Source organism: Hesperophylax consimilis, chromosome 22 (assembly GCF_061612785.1).
Source record: "Hesperophylax consimilis isolate HC1 chromosome 22, BYU_Hcon_1.0, whole genome shotgun sequence".
NCBI classification, from domain to species: Eukaryota; Metazoa; Arthropoda; class Insecta; order Trichoptera; family Limnephilidae; genus Hesperophylax; species Hesperophylax consimilis.
Window position 1 is genome coordinate 12216486 of NC_142857.1, and position 21395 is coordinate 12237880.

The 21395-nt window shown below is 34.3% G+C and overlaps 1 protein-coding gene across 1 annotated transcript in view; it reads left to right on the plus strand.

Moving 5' to 3' along the window:
- The window catches only part of schlank (ceramide synthase schlank), a 91751-nt gene that overhangs the window by 42339 nt on the left and 28017 nt on the right, over positions 1-21395 (plus strand). The window contains exon 3 of the mRNA XM_089645524.1: positions 12950-13171. Within this exon, the coding sequence (XP_089501650.1) occupies positions 12950-13171 (222 nt within the window). The remainder of the gene's footprint in view (positions 1-12949; positions 13172-21395) is intronic.

The window sequence follows — 21395 nt, forward strand, 5'->3', positions numbered from 1 at the left end:
TACATATGAGTAGGCTTGCAGTGTAAATAAAATATTGTAAACTAGACAAAGCATACTAATGCCCTTGAAAATTCAAGTCTCTATGTCTATGAAAGGCGATTTTCAGCCCACTGTGTGCCGCTCCGGTGACTTGGCTATAATCCGATCAATGTTCTGATCGGACGCTGCAATACCCGAGGAGGCCAAGGTCTTCACGGGCTGCGAAGCATGCTGTTGTATAAATACGATAAATCTACAGAACTATGTTCTATGTATGTGCATACATTCTATAGACAACAACGATGTTTCAAATACGACTTGAGATTATTTTCTTTTCTTCACGTTTATTTTCCATTTCTTGAAACTACTTTAGCGATAGGTAATAAGATTTAAGATTTTCACGTTCAATAATTAATTTATTTATTAATCTTTCGGAAATCAACGGTCGAATATTTTTTTTTACATTATAATACCATAAATATAAACAATTGTAGATTTCCTCCTCGCATATAAGAAATGGACCCGATTACCAGAATAGAATTATATAAAACGAAAACAAGAATTGTGGAATAATATAAATAAGAAGACAGGATGTAAAACAAATTAAATTCATAACAGAAATACATAATGTTTATATACAATAAATAAACAACAACAGTTTGACTTTTGGGTTAATAAACCGTGTTCCGTTTTTTATGTCGCTTACTGAAGATTTGATGTAGGTACCTACCTATCAAATTGTTGTTGATAAAATACGCTTTCAAGTTTTATTATTACAAATAAACATAATATTTGAAATGTAAATTTTTTTAATGCCAACATAAAAAGTTTTAAATATTGCTCACCTTACGTTTTTTCGAAATAAAATTATTGATGAATTAACGAATATTTTTTTCCTCGTAAAAATAATTAATAAAAAATTCAAGTTTAATAATTTACCGGAACGGAAACTTTGGTTTCATACAGGTGTACATATTAGTTTTCTTCTGTGCTTAACTTTTAGATTTGAATATAAAGCGTGGTGTTTTCTTGTTTAGATCATATTTGTCACCACAAGAGAGACACCACGATTTCTATGAGACCTATATGAGCTGTTCCCAAAAGCTAACAAATTAAGCACGTTTTAGTTATAAGAGTGTCACGAACAAAAAAAAAATTTGTGGGAGGTGTGAAAAGAGAGTGTATGTGAAAACTGAATCAGTGGTTTACAAAAAGCGAACAAATTCCATTTGTTAATTTTACTACAAGCAACCTGATAGTATTATTATGTTAATGACCGTTTAGGATTTTTGTAAACTGTTATTTTCAAAAACAACCGTTGAAGTTTTCGAACCACAGAAGCGGGTTTTACTTGCTAGTCTAAATAATTTCACCAAACGTACACAACATCAAACTCTTTACGTAATATGACATTTCCGTCGTCTAGCAGGCCCAGCCCGTCACAAAATTCACTAACTAAACCCCAACCCTTAATAAGAGACGAGCCCATGTTAAACTGACCCATTTATATTGGGAACCCACCCATTTGTACGCATTAGACGGAGTGAAAATATTCCAGATAAAATAATAATATAAACACGAAGGTTTTTATTTTCTGTGGAGCTCGCTTTAATGGCAGGAAGAAACAGTGGTATTTTAGCTTCCTGGTAAATATTTACTTGACCTTTAATTCAATTATTTAGAGTTTAGAAGAATAAAAACACCTTTTACTAATTGAACTAATTTTAACCGACATTGATACGGTACGCTTTGAAAAAAAAACACACTATTTTAACTGTTCATTATATTGCACTAAAAACACGTGATTTTGCATTACTGCATAGTGCTTCGCCTTAAAAATGATTTTTCATCACTTTTCATGACTTTATATCATTTTTCAATAGTGTGTTCGTGTTGAAGTGTGCTGAATTGCCACTGTCACGAGTTGTCCGGTTACAAAAGTATTACAAGTAAACATTCAACACCCAGATTTATTAACTAAAATACATTTATATTTTCTCAAAAACAATCCAAACCCGCTGACAAGCGAAGGATTCCTAAAAATCAATATAGAGTAAAGGATTTCCGGAAACCCTTGGAAAAAAACTGGGTTACAGAGTTGACTGCGTAGCCGCCATTTGAGGAGATTTATGGTATGAATGAGAATTTAGAAATAACTTTTGTGAAAGGAGACAGCGGCGTGCGCTTTTCATTATCTATATTCATTGTGGAGGAACAATGTCATTTTTTTGTTTGCCGTACAAGATTACCAACCGTCCGGAGGTGGAGAAACTATGACAACCCTAATATTGGGAGAGGACAGAGGACACTGAAAGGAAGTGATAAATACTGCAAAAATCTGATGATGTACATGAAATGTAAAATGTGAAATCACTCCTATATTCAAAAATGTTCTGATTGATGAACAGCATGGATTTAGATCGGCGAAATCTACAACAACTAATTTATTGTCCTTTACAAATACCATTGTTAAAGCCTTGGAAGACAACACTCAGGTTGACGTACTCTATACTGATTTCTCCAAAGCCTTCGATAAAGTAAATCACTCGATTCTCATGGCCAAACTTTATGCTATAGGCATTAGAAACCCGTTGTTATCATTCTTTCGCTCTTACTTGAGCGATAGAAAACAAAGGGTTAAAATAAACAACTTTGAATCCTTTAACATTGACGTAACGTCCGGCGTTCCCCAAGGAGCTCATTTGGCCCCGCTTCTCTTCAACCTTTTTATTAACGATATCACCAAAGTTTTTTCTCATACACGCTTCTGGCTTTTTGCGGATGATAATAAGATTCTTCAGATAATTAAATCCTACCTTGACTGCTTACATTTTCAACGTGATATTGACTCGTTTAATAATTGGTGCAAAATAAACTGCATGGAACTTAATGTTGATAAATGTAAAATTTTGTCCTTTTATAGAACCAAAAAACCTATTCAGTTTGATTATAAATTAAACAATGTTTGTTTATCTACTGTAACATCTATCAAGGATCTTGGGGTCACTCTAGACTGCAAACTTTCTTTCCGTGAGCACATTAACAACATTGTTAACAAATCACTTAAACTACTTGGCTTCGTTCATAGAATAACCTCTGACTTTAAACATATAAGTACCCTTAAAACTCTTTACTGCTCGTTAGTTCGCCCTCACCTTGAATACGCTAGTGTTATTTGGTCTCCTTTCTATGCTGTCCATATTTGTCACATAGAATCCGTACAACATCGCTTCCTACGAGGAATCGCTTGGAGGTTGGGTCTTGAAAGAGGAGAGTACTCATATGATGAAGTTGAACAAACTTTAAACATTTCTTCTTTGGAGAAACGTAGAAGGGACACTGATCTGATTTGCATATTTAAGATTATCAATGGTATTACAGACTCACCTGCTTTGTTGCAACTTATCCAATTCAACATCCCTTCCCGTAGACTCCGAAATAATGAATTGCTGTTCGTCAATCAACATTCTACCAATTATGGATACCATTCTCCTTTGTCCAGAATGTCGAGACTTGTCAACTCACTGTCAAGTCAAAGCATTGAATTTTGTGGTATATGCCTAAATGACTTTCGACAGTCAATACGCAATGTCTAATTTCTAATGCCCTTTGAACCATCTTCATGCTTTGACTTATTATTATCTCCCATTCTTACTTTAATATTATTATTGTCATTGTTATTGTCTTCGCTCCTCATTTATATATGCTCTCCTTTCACTGTCATCTCTGTTTATAAAACTTATTCGTGTAATTAATATGTTGTTAATGGACTATTTGTCCGTAAATAAATAAATAAATAAATAAATAAATAAATTACAACACTTTCAGAAACGTTGGCTCAAGTAGGAGGAATCTCCCCGAATCGCTGGCTTCGGGGAGTTAGGACTCTTGTATAGTAACAATTATTTTACAAGCAATAATTATTAGCCTGAAACACTCATCCACATTGAAAAATCTCCTGATAAAAGATACATGACGCCAACGGGAATTGAACCCGTGTCCTTTCGATTTCCGGTCGACAGCTCTGACCACTGAGCTATGGCGGCTTATCTTTTATCCGCGAAATAATTCAATATATACTAGTGTATATACAATTACTGCTTGTTACATTTTTTTCACCTGAAACAACCAACTTTATTTTATATGAGAAAGGCATTGTAAGTGCCAACTCTCTCACTAGATGGCGTCGAGACAAATTGTCTACATTTTTTGGTGAAGATACTAGAACTTGTCAAATATTAATTATTATTTTTTTGGTAAACTAATGTTTAAGACAAGATTTTTTATGCATAGCACAAAGGGTAACAATTATTTTACAAGCCACAATTAATTATTAGCCTGTTTTTTTTTTGTATAGTATTCACATGAAAAAAATCGTGATTAGTGACGTGTTTTATTCATATCGATTTTTCACTACAGGATTATAGTATAATTAACGCAATAATTATGTTTATTTATATACAGAAGAATATAATTGACTTAGTAGCGAAGTTCTGTTTTAATCGACCATTTGGCAATTCATCTGTTCTTGTTCAAGATGGTGGTCTTGCTGGTTACCTACTGCCTTTTTATCCTGCCAGAGTTCACAAAGTCGTGGTTCCTACTACGAGCTGTCAAATTGGGATAATCAATATTATGGTACCTACCGGCCTGAAGAAAGTGTGAAGAAATAATTATTGTCATTGAGATAAGAAGTTGTAAAATTCCTTATAAGAAAAATATTTATAATTACATACTTTGTTGGACGCGAGGTCTACTGTTCACAGAACAGCGAGTATAAGCACACATAGATATGCCATCGAAGCTTGCTGACTGTCGCCGAGCTAAGACAAAACTGTACCGTCTATTGTTTGTGTGTAGGTAGTACTATTGACGTTTGGTGTAGTTATAAACAAAGACGGGGTTCCGCTGTGCGTAGATGCGATTTACAGGAGAGTGGGTGAACGATGTTGGCGACACTTGTGAACGCGATTTAATACTAATAATGGTTCTCGGGCCTTGTCTTATTAAAGGTTATACCTCCCTAGTTATTATTCCATTCCCTGTTCACTTGACTTGGCATCCACACATTGTATCGAATGGAAACCTAACAAGCTCAATTAGCTGGGCTTAGCAAGCCTCGGGGAGATTTTCTTTCACGCCTCGGTTAATTATGATTGGCTTATTTACGTTGCTCGAACCATCCAAGAATATCCATACCATAAACATGAGCCCGTGCTTTGAACACGTTTTCATACCTAAAACCCAATTTAACTGGAATCCAATTCTGGCTGGAAACTTGTTTGGTATGCTGATAAAAAACTAAACTTTCAATGTTTTTTTAAAATATATATTTTTTCTTTATTCAGCGAATTGTGGACTTTTATTTTTTTTTTAATGTATTTAAATTTATAAGTTTACTAGCCGGCGTTACCCGGACTTAACGCAGAGTTTTTGAAAATCAAATGTAGACATTAATTTTCATCTTGTTTTGGATGTCAATTGAGCTAAATTTCACCAAGAAGGTGGGTTTACGAAATCTCATGTAGACTTTACTTGTGTTGAAGGTTAATTGTGCAAAATTTCATCATGCAAGTGTAATCAATCTATTAACCGTGTCGTAATTTGTAACGGTGTTAAAATTTTATACTAAAGTCAACCATGTTACTAGTTATTACTACTCCCCTTGTCTGCATTGCAGTGTCAATTATTTTGTTATAGAACTTTTATATTTTCCTATTCCTCCATAATTTTATCCATTAGATATGCAGAAATGAAGAAATATACTGTAGGTATAAAGGAGTTTTGGTATTTTGCGAATTCTACAAAGTTTCACTTACAGAATTTCATTTTAGAGTTATTCCTAACTCCTTTGACCAAACTTCTTTCATAAAGGAATTTATGTTGAATTGGAGTTTTCTTTTTTGCAATATTAAATTCCATCTTGCTAACGATCATCTTATCTTAGTGTATGATGCCGATAATGTTTTTGATATAAATTTAAAATGCAACAATGAGCTCTTCTGGCATAAAAAAAAATGTTTTTCCTTTATGAAATTTTTATGCCAGCGCGACCAATTTCGTATTTTTTAGCGTTTGTTAAAGTAGGCTCTGTAAAATAGGCATTACCCCAAATTTAGATTTGATACAATATTTATCAATGGTTTAATTAAGGGTTTTTTTTTATTTTTATATTAACTCCACACAGGAGGCCCTGAAAAAAATAATTTCCCTCAGGGCCTATGTCATCTTTGGGGATGCTGTATGGAGGGTCTTTTTGTGGAGAGGAAGGAGTGAACATAGGTCTTGAAGAGTCCCATGTTGTAGGAGGGAGGAAACACAGAGGCCGGCAGTTCGTTCCACAGCCGAGCTGTTGAACTTAAGAACGAATCGTAGAAGCGACCCGTTCTCGTGTGACAAATGTCAACTGTGTACAAATGTTGGGCGCGCGTTTGGCGTGTATCCCGACTACGCACCGGTGCCGAAGGGATCAATGACGCTAGTTCCTCAGAGCATCTTCCATTGTAATACCGATAGAACAAGGACAGCATACATATATGGGTGTTGGAAATCGAACCGTAATAAGATAACCGTAGAGAATGTCGGAAACCCGGTAGTAAAACTATTATTACAGAATACGTAGGATGTCTAAAACGATGTCCAGTATGAATTAAAATTGGGCACGAGTCAAAAAAAATATTTCTCCTAGTGTGTTTTTTTAATGATAAAGTTTGAGTTACAAGACTACATTTTCATGACAACTTGTCGTCTGAATTATACAGTTAGTGGTAAACTATCGAAAATACGTCAGGCTGGTTACAATAGGTCATTTTTGAAACATGTTCCGAAAGTCATATTTTAGCATTTTATATCAATAGAGCCATTCCATAAACTTCAGTAACAAAAACTCAACGACGCGTTCTAACATTTTCTTTTAAAGGCTTTCGATATTTTTCGAATTTGTTAAATTTATGACGGTCTCGTGTTGGGAACAGCTTGCTTTGACACTTTTTAGTCGTAGGCTGGGAATTTTGTACCATGTGTTGTACAATATTTGAATACATTATTTATGTTTGGCACACAATTTGAAGGTTTACCTACTTACTTTTAACCTTTGATGACCATACTGCTCTTGTAGAGATTAAGTCTCTGTGATGATGCAATTCAACTTCCGATGATATATTACCCTTTGCTCTCAGCATTTCTTCTTTCCCAGCCTCTCCAAGTTAGCTAGCATATTGGGTCTTGGGTCTGCCAAAGCTAAAGGCCTGCCTGAGCTTGGCTCGTACAAAGTCTTAATTGCTGTTTTCTCCTGCTTGGTATATGTCGAATTCATTCTAGTCTAGATTACGAGGATCGATGGGACTTTTTTTGGTACCCTCTCCTTTTGAAGGTTAGTTATCAAGGCAATCTCCACCCTGCAGAGTGCAGACCACACCGTAACTTCACTCTAGACTTTGTAAATTTTTTCGATGAGAGACACGGATCCTTAAAAAAAGTTAATTAAATTTTCTAATTTAAGTATGGCAGATTTGTTCTTTCGAATTAAGGTTAATATTTTTTTATGATCTTTAAAGTTGTCCCATATAATTATGTCGAAATCTTGGGAAACTTCATTTGATTTTATTGCGAATCTAGTTACTAGTACATAAATATAGTTTAAACATTTTTTGGCCATTCGATGTAGAACTTCTAAATTAGTTAACCCTCCGGGTATTTTGAGGATGTGCCTGTTTATATTATTTTTCTAAGTAGGTACCTAATTAATTTTTAAACTAGAATATGCGTAGGTACTTTGTTTCTAAGTAGGTACCTACTCTATTTTCAAACCAGTATATGCGTAGGTACTTTGTTTCTATGTAGGTACCTACTCTATTTTCAAACCAGTATATGCGTAGGTACTTTGTTTCTATGTAGGTACCTACTCTATTTTCAAACCAGAATGTACGAAGGTACTTTGTTTCTAAGTAGGTACCTACTCTATTTTCAAACCAGAATATACGTATGTATTTCTTTTTGTTTGAGTAGTAAAATTGTTCGTGACTAATGAAATGTTATTATTTAGCTCCTGTAACAAGTCTTTGACATTAGCATGATGTATTTTTACTTATTTATGAATATGACTGAGGAAATTACTCAGTTTCTATATCAATATGACACACAAGTGTTATTATTGGTTTCTTAGAAATAAATGTCGCATAACTCGCATTGTACCGTAAATCAGAAATTTTTAATAATAATCCGTAAATAACACATTTCGTTTGTCGACATTCACAGAAAATTCTCTGATGATAAAAATAAAATCACGATAGCATTGTACTTTATGAAAATTGACACAACATTACTCACAATAAAATTTCTCAGTGTAATGACGCCTTCCAAGGTTCATTGTGGGAAATACTTTTGAGGATAATGCATAAAGATATACCTAAACTTATTAGCGATTATGATCATTTGCACGAAGGGCTAGAACATACATATTATATTGTTAAAAATTTGAGATAAAAAATATGTTTCATCGTTTAAATGTCCCAACATAGTGGACCAACCCTTTGCGTGCCAAAACGACTACCATGGATTTCCTAGTAGCTTTACCGCATTTGACTAGATTTTATGATATTTTAATCCTAAAAAATGCTCTTTAATTGCAAAAAAATTTATTCTAGCTTGTCGTTTTGTTATTTGCAAACATGTATATTTTATCTGTGAAAAAATACGTCACAAAATTCTGTGTCAATTGTCATAATTCAGATTTTCAAAAGACATCCTCATGTTTATGACTTATTTTTGTTGTAAAGAAAGCATTTTCAAATATAATATATCTCGAGAATATTTTCTTATGTTTTCATTATATGTATTATATATTTTTATAACATTACAGAGAAAAAAATATGTATTATTGTAGAAAGCAATCACTTGTGTTTTGACATATTTGATAAAATAAAATACTTTTTGTTTTAAAACCAGAGTTTTTAATAATTTTTACTCAGTGATAATTTTTACCCTGAAGATGCTTGAGTAAAGCGAAACCGGTCGGTTCTAAAAATTATTAAAAACTCGTGGTTTTAAAACAAAAAGTATATTATTTTATTAAAAAAATATGTCTTTAGAAACTTCATCTTTGTTTGCGTTCAAAATTTTTACATTTTTAATTGCGCGTTTTATATAAGGCTTCGGGTTCAATATAATAACGCTTACCGATTGATGTTCGGACTCCCCAGGCACTGCAGTGCCTCCTCGATGTTAACAGAAGGGCGAGTTCCAGGATTTACAGCTCTGTTAAGAACCAGGATTGCAGGACTGAGGGAAAGGATAAACCATTCCAGAAACACTATTATCATAGAATCGCGTCTGACTTCAGGATCGAGCATTGAAGACCATTGGAGAAAGATACTTGCTCCCACAATCTTAGATCCGTTGGATTCCCGTGCTTCTCTGCTTTAACTTAATTTCATTTTTAATTTTTTAATCTCTTTTTATTTATTTTATTTATGTTACTCTATGTAAATATTATTTGTACTTATCTCATCTATGGGATGTGTGGGATTGCACTAACCTCCCCACATCCTGGAATAAAGAATTTATTTATTATTATTATTATTATTATTATATTTGTAATACGAAAGCCTTGTAGAGTTTTTTTATCTGCTTTCAAAGACGGAATTTATTTTGAAATTCATTCAAACACAGCGAATTTATCTGGAATCAAATTGATGTATTGCAAAAAAATAATTTTTCTTTTTGAATTTTCCGACAGTTCTTCTAAGAATGTCAGAATACAGATTGCACAATGTCAGAGGATTTTAGGTGTTAATATGAATCGTTTTTCTAACTTGGACACTTTCTTGACAGTGTTCGAGTTTATGTTGATAATTCGTCACATGCACAGTAATAACTGCATGTGACGAATTATCATTTTTCTTATGCATTTGAGTAGGCATGTTAGTAAAAGTAGTGCTATTATACCTTTATCAACGCATTTCAAACGCGATGCTCATAAAAATCATAACATAGGTATATACATAATATTCGGGTCATCGTACGAGACTTGGTGACTCCTCGCAGAGCTCGCTGGACTCTTCGGATATACTCGCCGTGTTCCTAATCCGTCCGCATCATAATTTATACCGGAAACTGCTTCCTCAGGCGGGATAACGCTGTGACTGTAAAGCAGGCAAGGTTTATTCATAAATTCATCAATCAAATACATATATATTTTGATTGAATTAACAACCTGCTGGATTTAACGGCCTTTTTCATATCCCGCTGATATCTTTTGATGTTTTTTCGTGTATTATTAGTAGATAATTTTTTTTTCTTCTGTAATGTGAAGGTTGTTTTATGTGGGTGATATAAGTTCAATTAATGATTTAGTTAGGCGACAAATTACCGCTGTATGCACCTTGGCTTGACCTATTTCATCGGTGACCGGATAAATCATTAAAATGATATTTTTGTTATTTGTTTTTGGGGTGTTATGCCGTGTTGCGCTAACTCGCTAGTCATCAATTCCGTATATTGTCACGTTATTATTTGCAGAACATAATGTGGTTTGACTTATAATATGTCTGGTTCTAGTGACTAAAAAGCAGGGTACTCATCTAGCCGTGTAACGTAACTGATACTGTATCAAGTGAGTACGTAGGCGCGAGCCTACTGCGAGCCGCTCGCGGGTTGAGCGCAGTGTGATCGCAGCGAGCCGCCGACGGCGGATTCACTGCGATCACACTGCGAGCACTAAAGGCGGATCCGGGAGCTCGTAGCTGGATACGCGGTTACCGTGGACGAGCCGTATCCACTTGCAGATTGATACAGTATCAGTTACGTTACACGTTACACGGTGCTACACTCTTGGTGAGTACCCTGCTAAATGTTTATCTATTGTAAAAAAACATTATTTTAAATTTTTTACTATATTATGTAGTCAAAAGTACCTATATAGTACTTAGTAATTATGTTATTCGTAAAATGTTATTCAAGTTATTTAAAAAAAATCGTTTTAACAAGCCTTGGTAAAAGCGAGGAACGGAAAAACGCGAAATTTGTCAAACTATAATAAAATTACGGAGTCGCGCGTCCGTTGTCATTTATTGCACCACGGTGCGATGAAATGTGTACAATATAAATCCGTATACTTGTAATAATAATCCTTTATAAAAACAGACCGTAGTGTGGAAATGTGTGCTCGGGTATCGAAGGATTAATCTCAATTTAAAAAAAAACAACCCATGTCAACAATGTGCTAACGAGTGACCCTTTTCATTATTAAGCCATGCTTTCGGAAGCTGATGAAAAACCAGGAATCTATGGCTTAAACCGAGTGGTAAAGTTATCCCTAACTCAACTAACGGAATTAATACCTACATAATTAGTTTGTTGTAATTGGCTTACTTCGAGGATCATTAACTTCAACTTCCTCTACGGTGGAAAGCTTCCAAGTTGAAATAAAATCATATCGTGGGTCTCAAAGATGCTAAATTTAAATGAAATTATTACTCGTATGTGTGTCTGTGTAAATAACATGTATCTGATTGAGTAGCCATTTACTATCATCCAACATGTGGTCTAATTGCCGTTTTACCTTAAGCGGTATAAATCACGAAGTTGACAATCCAACAATATTTGCTTTAGTCTAGACAGAATAAACGTAAGTCGAACATACTTTGCTAATGAAGCAAGTACCCAACATACTGCTACGTGAATGTGTGCCAATAGGCTGTTCAATAATAAGTATCCAATACAGTGCTGAAAGAAATCAACGAGGCTTTATTTTTAAGCCTCATTCAGAAACGGGGTATTTAAGTTGTAGTCCATCGACTTGGTGTCTAGGCTTCGAGTCATGTTTGAAACTTAATCAACGGTTGATATTTTAATATAATTTACTATTTAAATCATACTAGTTTATGCTTTGGTCAAATTTGCACTAGACAATCCACTATAAAGAACTTATCATCGTCGTAATTCGGCGCTGAACATTTAACTTAATTTTTAATGTGGCTTTACTGAAAAAAAAATATTTATCAGTATACATAATTGTGTCGCTGTTGCTTTGGGCATAACGTATGACGTTCGGTGACCATTAAAAGCGTATGCATGTGTAACTTTACTGACGATAATACTATTGGCTCTTCCATACGCATTCCATTATGATTAAAAATTGACATTTGTTGGTTTTGTCATGCAGCTGTTGATTTTTATTAACGCACACCAAAACGGCTGTTGTAAAAAAGTTAAATAAATAAAGTTGTCCTAGATACGAAACGTTATCCTACAGCCATGGCTAAAGGCAGACCGCTAAGAGCTCCGTTGCACCCTCCCGTTCTTTCTTTTAAAGAAATTGAAATTTTGCACACCTTCAAAACAAGATTACTGTAAAGTCTGATTTCTAAAAACTCTACTAAATTTATAAAACAGCTCGTAGGGACGTAATCTGTCGAATCTATATTTTTATCAATGAGGAATGAACCACCGAATGTTAGGAACTTATTGTACCAAAGCATACAAATAAATATGGAAAATTACACGATTCCTAGTTGTTTAATCATGTTACCCGCTGAAATTAAAATTTGTATTAAAATAAAACGGTTCATGAATTTATTGAAGACTTGGAGCTGTAAACGAATTTTTTTGTATGAGATTATAATGAAATATTATTTGATGTTGTTTTTGTGCCTTATTTTTTACAGGTTCAAGCAGAAATAGTTTAGATTAGATTATTGTGAAATATTTGTTTTGTAAGGTTTAAGGATTTTTGGAATTGGGATTTATGCACCATTAGTAATTTGTGTACAGATTTTATTTTCGAGGACTAAATAGTACAATGCAAGTTGCCTGTATACTGTGATTAATTTATTGACAAATCACAGAGAGGAAGATGGTCACGCCGCCTCCCGGCTCCTCGCAACTTGTTTTGTTCCCCTTTGACTGATGAGCTGGTCTATGAAAAGTGCAATACATTCGTCCGCATTTTAAGCGTGTTGTTTTGTTGCAGGTGGTTGCCCTCAGCAAGCAACTGGACTTGACGGAGCGCCAGGTGGAGCGGTGGTGGCGCATGAGGCGCAGCCAGGACAAGCCCTCCACGCTGGTGAAGTTCTGCGAGAACGCCTGGAGGTGCCTCTACTACCTGTGCAGCTTCTGCTACGGGCTCGTCATCCTGTGGGACAAGGTCTGGCTGTGGGACATCGACTACTGCTACCTCGGCTATCCTCACCAGGTAGGTGTCTTTCATTTTATTCAATATTGACAGTTAACAGCCACAATAGACAATGAATTTATTGTAAGTTTGAATTAAACTTGGCAGTAATTTAATAGCAGACTTATTCGTGGATGGTTTGAAAACTCGGCTATCATGGAGAGAATTCATTTCTACGTTCCTCGTGGTTATCACCGACGGCATAGACTGTTCTACCTCTCAGCCTGCAGGACTAACTTGCCAATGGTCATACCGGTAGCGGTAGGGAGAGCAAAAGCTGTAATTCCTATTATAGTATGAACACATCAAAGTGAACAATTTTGTAATGTTTTAAAATTAATAAACTGAATTGAATTGACCCTATACCATGTTTCGCATGTCATTAGGGCAGATGTGTGGATTGTATAATATAAATTTGTGTAAGAATGATAAGCGACGCCAGCGCCCTTGAGGTGTTTTTGCACAAAAACGGCGCTATACAAGTCATCCAAGTATTATTATTATTATTATTAAAGTGTCACGTCGGTTACTCCGTTAATGCGTCCTACGATGATCATTTATGTTTGTTCGGACTCATTTTACTGAGTTTGCTTGTGGAATCTTTTCAACTAAACTGTTTGGATGACAAATCTTCCATCATCGCGACGCTTCGTCTCAGGTTGTGATTTTGCCTCCTCTAATGCTCTCCATTGACTACCGTCCCTTAGCATTCTCCCCCAGTTTAATTCATCGAATTCATCCACCCTCCTCCAATTTACTTCCGCGCAGTCATGCCATCTTTTATTTTGGATGGAGTGACTGCGCGGTTCATGGTTATGGTTATGATTGACGGTGTCCTACACAAGTGATGGTTTATTTGGTGAATTTGGTCGGCGGTGTCCTGTCATCTGACATCTCTCCACATGGCTAGCCCATCATAATCATTGGGTACTACATAAGTTTACAATGGTTTCATGTTCAATTAGATTATCGAGTTCATGATTCGTTTTAAGCCTGTACGAGCCAATTTATAGTTCAAACACTTTCGAATTATTTTGCTGTGGACTGTACAGAGCCCTCAGATTCTTTAATAGTACACAATTGTTGACATTTTTGTTACTTGAGAACTGGTCGCGTCTATGACTCGTTGTGAGTTCAACAGCTCGGTTGTGGAACGATTTACCAGTCTTTGTGTCCTCCCTCCTACAATACAAAACCCATGTTCACTCCTTCCTCTTCCCAAAAAGACCCTCCACACAGTATCTCTTGCTTCTATGCAAATCTTTATACGGCGTTAAATCTTCGTACTTTATTCGGTCATAACTCCGTCTGAAGATTCCAAAGTGCACACTCGTTTGAACTTTGGATAATACAAATATAATAAATGACAAAACTGTTTCATATTGACAAGGTTTATTTTCTCTAAAGTTAGACGTAGACCTTCCACCACAAACAACCGAGTTTCTTTTAGCCTACATTCGTGAAATATTCATAACGAACCCGTACGCAATCGCGATTTGTTATTTACATACATATGCCGGCTTCGAGAACGTTACTGGCTTTATCTCTTGATGTAGTACTGTATCTATTGGGTTTATGCACAATTCTGGCATGGATATATTTAAATCGATCCAGTTTTTATTCAACCCACTGCTATTTATACATAAACACATGGTAAAGTCGGATAATCGCACGTACGCGAATACATATTTTAATATGTGATCCAATTTTTGTTTTGGGATGGACCTGGGATAGTAGGTTTTGAGAGAAATAATTCAAAATTCTGTCGAATTTCCTATCACGTACACGGATATCATTTTAAAAAGCGCGCGCTTGAATTTTCATATTTGTTCACACCGATAATGGTTCAAATTGATTCGAAATAGTTTGCCGCACGCAATCCCCCCTTACCTCACACTAGTCCTGTGGGATGGGATGTGATTTACAATTTAGGAGGCGGGTACGGGTACCGCCGCCCGGGAACCATGTATTAAATAACCAACACGTCTGTCATAGGTCACCCCAAGTGGTTCGTTACGTTTGGTGACTTTGCTGGCAGGGGTACATGGGGGTGAACAATAGGAACTATGCTTTGGCTTACCAAGGCTTAAGCGGCAGATTTAGCCCGCTTAAATTTGAGTGAGGATTGTCGCACATAGCGAGGATGCGGACACTGACTCATATACCGGGCCATAGAGGCACACGGTTCGTTTTCATTTTTCAGCGATTTGAATGATAATAGTAGTTAATCACTTTTGTAGTTTGAATTTTGTTGTATTTTTTTGGTTATTTTTTTCTAATATTTTTTGGTAAGTTAATATAACGATTTAAGCACTAATCTAAGATTGCTACCGAAAACGACATATTTATGAAAATATATGAGCGTTTCATTCTTTAATCACGCTATTTTGACGTGCATCTATTAAGAATGTCAGCATTTGAAACTGGTTTGCAAAAAATATTATGTTTTTTCAAATATCCGATGGAATCCAATTGAAGTCAGTATCGGGATTTATTATGTAGTTTTGTCTATCGAAAAACATACTAACGTCACTTTTATGATAGCATTAACTGAAATTGTGATGTTTTTTAGTAACCGGACAATTCATCACACCTTTAAAAAGTTATATGAAGTCATTATAAGTGATGAAACAAAAACTAGGTTAAAAAGGTTTCTTAGGTTGGGTTCATAAGTTAGTTTTTTTCATCACTTTTTATGCCTTTATATCAATTTTTAAAGGTGTGTTGAATTGTCATTGCGTTGAGTTATTTTTTTAAATAATTTATTTATATTAATTGGCTTTTGCATGGATTTTAAGGACATAATATACCTAGTGAGCTATCGAAAAGTATACACAAAATTTTGTAAGCATGAAATAACGTCAAAAGTGATAAACTGAATATGAAATAATATTATTAAAACATGTAACGGTAACATAATATAGAAATTAGAACAATACTACATATAAGACAAATCACTAAAGCTAGATTACCAACGCTACTATAATTTGTAGGATTCAACAAAGTGCTGGTATAGATTACGCTTAATTCTATAAATGGAGTCAATAAATATATCAATAGTAACCCCAAACTTGCTGCCCAGATCATGAATCCTATTGGTTAGTGAGTATATAGTTGTGTATGTGTTGCATAAGAATGTTACATTTTGTCTTGTTCCTAGTCGGCACATGGAAATTAATAGTGACAACGATGGCAGGGCTGTCAATTAAGTTGTTAATGACTCTGTGAACACACAACCAGTTATCATGGAACCTGTTTTTTTAATGGCGAATTCACAGTTTAAACTAGAATTTAGTTGGTTTCTACGAGTGAGCTATATTATTGATTTATTAGGTAATCGTGTGTTTAAAGAATTATTGTTATTAAGTATATTTTGAGGTATATATAAAACAGGTTTTACATTACGGTTTTTACATCTGAGATTTGAATACTACTCTTCCTTTAGAAGCGTTTGTTTGTGGTTGGTAGAGGAGTTTACATGATTGCCGTTATTTATCAGTAATAAGTGGGGCTACATGTATTGTATATGTGCTGTAGTAATCACATTGCAGTTAGAAAGGTAAACAATGGTATAAGTGCAAGAAGTATATTGAGCTTGATGTTCTGTTTTAACTCGACCGTTTTGCATTTTGTCGTAAATGCAGGTAACTCCATTAATGGTTATATTCACAAGAATTTACTTCGAGTGGGGGCAGGCTATCTAAAGGAAAAATGGTATCAGAAAACCAATGTCTGTTAATGTGTTTGTATGTTCCGTTTGCGATTGAAGTTTTTTCTGGTTCACTAAAGATAATTTTTTCAAATGTGAAATTGTCGTGTTTATTTGGACTTAGATTTCACCGTACGAGAGTTTTTTGTGGTACATAACAGCTTATGTTATTTAATATGTTGTATGTTACCTATAAGTTATGGCATGAGACTCGTAAGTTTTGACATTTCATGTTGGCAAATAAGTCTCAACCTTTATTGTTGAATTATGCATTATCTACAATAATGTTATCGGGTAAGTACTATGAAAATGGCGCACTGTGCATATCAACGTTAGGCTCTGCCACACGTACACTTCGGAGCGGCGGTGCCACGCGCCGCTCCAGGCCGCCGCGCAGAAAAGATACACAATGGACTGGGCTGTTACCTTACTTTACTTTCGGACTTTACTTTTCCGCGCGGCGGCCTGGAGTTGCGTGTGATACCGCCGCTCCGATGTGTACGTGTGGCAGAGCCTATTGTATATTTTGAGTGAAGTTTGTTGTTTTTTGTCCACTGAAAATCTGCTCGTTGTTTTGAATCATGTTTTAAATGATCACGAACTTTGGGGGCGTTTTATGCATACAGTATTGTCCATCTAAATACTTGGAATCCCATTTCTCATGTCACTGTTTAATGTTTGTTATATTTTTATTTATTTATGGTTTTTAATGCATTATTATGGGGTAACTCTGCAAATTATGTTATTAAAAAAAGGTCAAAGCCGCCAATACGCCAACAGTTTATGCTACAAAGGAATGCAATCATCGACCAATTACAGCAATGGATGCAATATTATAATGCACCTATTAATAAATTCACAGTAATAATAATATAAGGACCGGTTGTTTCGGAGAATTTGAACAATTCATCAAATTTCAACGTTCATTTTCAAGTTCTGTGAAAGATTTTTTCAAGTTCTGTTTTTATTTCAGTTTTGTCAAGCAACTAGCCTACAATGATATAAAATCAGAACTTGAATAAGTCTTTCACAGAACCCGAAAATGAACGTTGAAATTTGATGAATTGTTCAAATTTCAAAGTTAATCTTCAAGTTCTGTGAAAGATATTTTTAAGTTCTGTTTTTATTTCAGTTCTGTCAAGCAACTAGCCTATAATGATATAATAACAGAATTTGAATAGGACTTTCACAGAACCCGAAAATGAACGTTGAAATTTGATGAATTGTTCAAATTCTCCGAAACAACTGAAACTAAAGTGTTCGTTTGTTCAAAATCTTAAATCTTCGAAAGTTCTCCACCGATTGCTTTAAAATTTTGACTCAATGTTGAATACGAGTGTTTTAATATACCTATATTATATACAGGGTGTATCGGCACGTACCCGACAAACTTTAACCAGCTATTCCTTAGCATATTTGGAGTAAAAAATGTTATGGGCACTTTGCTGTCCGGTAAAGTTTTTTTTAATAAAAAAATTGTTATTCATATTTTCACCACATGTCACCACTGTTTTATCCTTTGTCAAAGTTTGAAAACCCATCTGGCAATATTTTATTCGAATTCCGTTGAATAATGCACGTGTGTACCTATATTGGCGCACTTTTACAATCACAACGAAATGGCACGGCGCCATTCGTCTCATTTTTAACTATTATTATTATTATTATTTGCAAATGTGATGAGCGAAGACGCTTTTCGACAAACTTGCTTATAACAGCTGTTGAACACGAAACGCAATGCCAATGACAGTGATGTAGTGTGGAAATTTTATTTTTTTAATTTTGTTTTTAATTGAAAAAAAAATGCTACCGGACAGCAAAGTGCCCATAACATTTTTTACTCCAAATGTGCTAAGGAATAGCTGGTTAAAGATTGTCGGGTTAGTGCCGATACACCCTGTATAAGTGGGTACATGATATAATATAAGTACATAAAAAATATATTTACATTACAAAATATATTTATGTTCGCAATCTCACCAATGAAGAAACTGGTTCTTGTGCTTGGTGAGAGAGTTACACTAATTATAAGAAAAATAGAATCATTATGCTATAAGTAAGTATATAATATATGGTAGGAACAATCTATAAAGAGACAAAATCTAAATACAGTGGAGATGAGTATAGACTGATAAATAATAATATCAATGAAGGGAAAAACAGGCAATTATTTAGTTAATTATTTCTGAAAGAGTAACTTCAGTTTTAGTATGTTAATATCCTTTAATTTCTTTATTTCAATCGGAAGGTTGTTGAAATACTTTATTCCTAAATATTTATAGTTATTTTGCATTTGTTTGGTATTACATTTTGGAATTTTGATATTGTATTGATATCTTTTAGATAAGTAGGTTTCAAATTTTTTGATTATATTATCTTCATAAATTTGGATAATTGCATTTTTCTTGAATATATCTTCAACTCGGGGCACCCCAAAATCTGTAAATAGCGTTTCTGTTGGATACGTGGAGGGTTTCTTGAGGATTACTTTGAGGATTAGCTTCTGAACCACTTTGATCGGGGTAAGAATCTTATTGTATGACCCCCCCATCCAATAATTCCGTATTGAATTAACGACTGGATTAGATTGGTTTATATCTACATTATAGATGCAGTAAGAATATGAATAAATAGTTTTATCCGCATAAAAAGTCAATTCTTTCAAGAATGGCATGCAGATACAATATTGTATCGGTGATTCAATCCAATATTGTATTTGTATGCCTACGTTGCGTTTAACCTTAAGGCCTCATAGTAAGCGTTCAATGTTAGAGGGAGCGCAGTAATATTAAAATAACGATAAATAACTATGCAAAAATGGTGAAAATATTTAATAAAACACAACTATTTTGAAATTGAACAAATCTCTCGACAGATGCTTTAGTTGCATTTAAAGATTCACTGTGATTTTTTTCAAGCCTATAAATTTATTTATTCATTTTCGAGAAAAATCGACAGTTTACATTTAATCAGTTTGTACATAAGTATTATATAGCAAAAATAAAACCAATTGTAGATTTCCTCCTTGTGAATTTACCTCTACTGAGACAGCATAATATGGAATAAGTAAATTAAATTTGTAACAAAGGAATATGAATTAAAATTTTCTTTTAAAAAACAAAAGATTATATAAAACGTAAAATTTACAAAACAATACATTTATAGCCATGGAGAGATGTTATAGATATAAATCAAATCATAATATAAATATAAACAATAGAGACATAACATTTTTCACAAACCTTAATATATTACACATTAATATATTAAATAACAGAACAAAACGTGTTTTTAATAATTACGAGCTTACTTTGCGATTTTTTCTATCGAGGGAATTTCATATAATGAACGTTTCGGCATAACAAATGTATAGATATTATCTTTAAAAATAACGTATATATATTTTTGGAACTTAATAACTTAAGGCGATGCCACACGAAGTAATGCAAAATCATTGTTTTTGGTTTGAAAATTTGGTCACCTAGAAATGTTTTAGATGCTTTAATTAAATACTGCGAGTAGAATACATCTTGGCCTTTGAAATAATCGAGTATTTTTTAGATAAGTCTTTTTATAAGCCCAGAAAAAAATAATGTATAAGGCCTATGAAAACTGCTTTAAAGTTCAAAATCTCCTACTTACGAACCCCCATTTTCGGTTATGATTTTATTGTATAACGTGTCAAATTAAGTTATTTATAAAATGATCAAAAAAAAAATTATGCCTGAACATCCACAAAATAAAATAAAAGGCACTTTTTGGCCATGTTTTTTTCTTGCATAAATCAAAACAGGCGGATGATGTTAAACGGGAATTTAAACCTTATCGCCATCTACGTAAGGGTTGTTATTGATAGCGACTCAATTTAAAATACTACACGACGTAGTGCATCGCCTTAAACGAGAAACTTTTTATAAATCGGTAAGCATCTACCGAACTACGTTACGGTGAAATTGGTTCGCTCCCTTTCAGCTTCGTCCCAAACCTTTTCTGCACTGAAAGCGGTTGGTTGACAGTTGACATTTTTGTCGTTTGTTATCTGGAAAGTGTGAATATAAATTTATCTTGGATCTACGGGGATATACTTTCATTTTGTTAAGGGACTGGGACACGGTCAAGCGGCTTGATCGCAAGCACGTAGTTTTTTGTCTATGGCACTTTGTGACAAGCATTTTGACCGTGTACCAAAGCTGGCTTGCAAGCATTGCGCAATACTACGTGCTGGCGGCGGGGCTTGATGCGAATTTATATTTATGTGGGAATAGACAAACGAAAATAGACAAATAAATATCACGTATCATAAACAATGATATAAATTGAATAAAATTATTATAAAATAGGTACTTAGTTATTGTTTTTGTGTTCAATGTGTAGAAATCCATCTAATTTAAAAATTCTGGAAGTATTTTAGTATTTTTTAATAATTATGACAGCGGTTTTCAAGGTTATTAATAATCAAACTGTAGAATAAATAATTTTCTGAATTTTCAATGGAGAAAACATATTTTTTTTATGAATACCGCACAAGAGTATCAA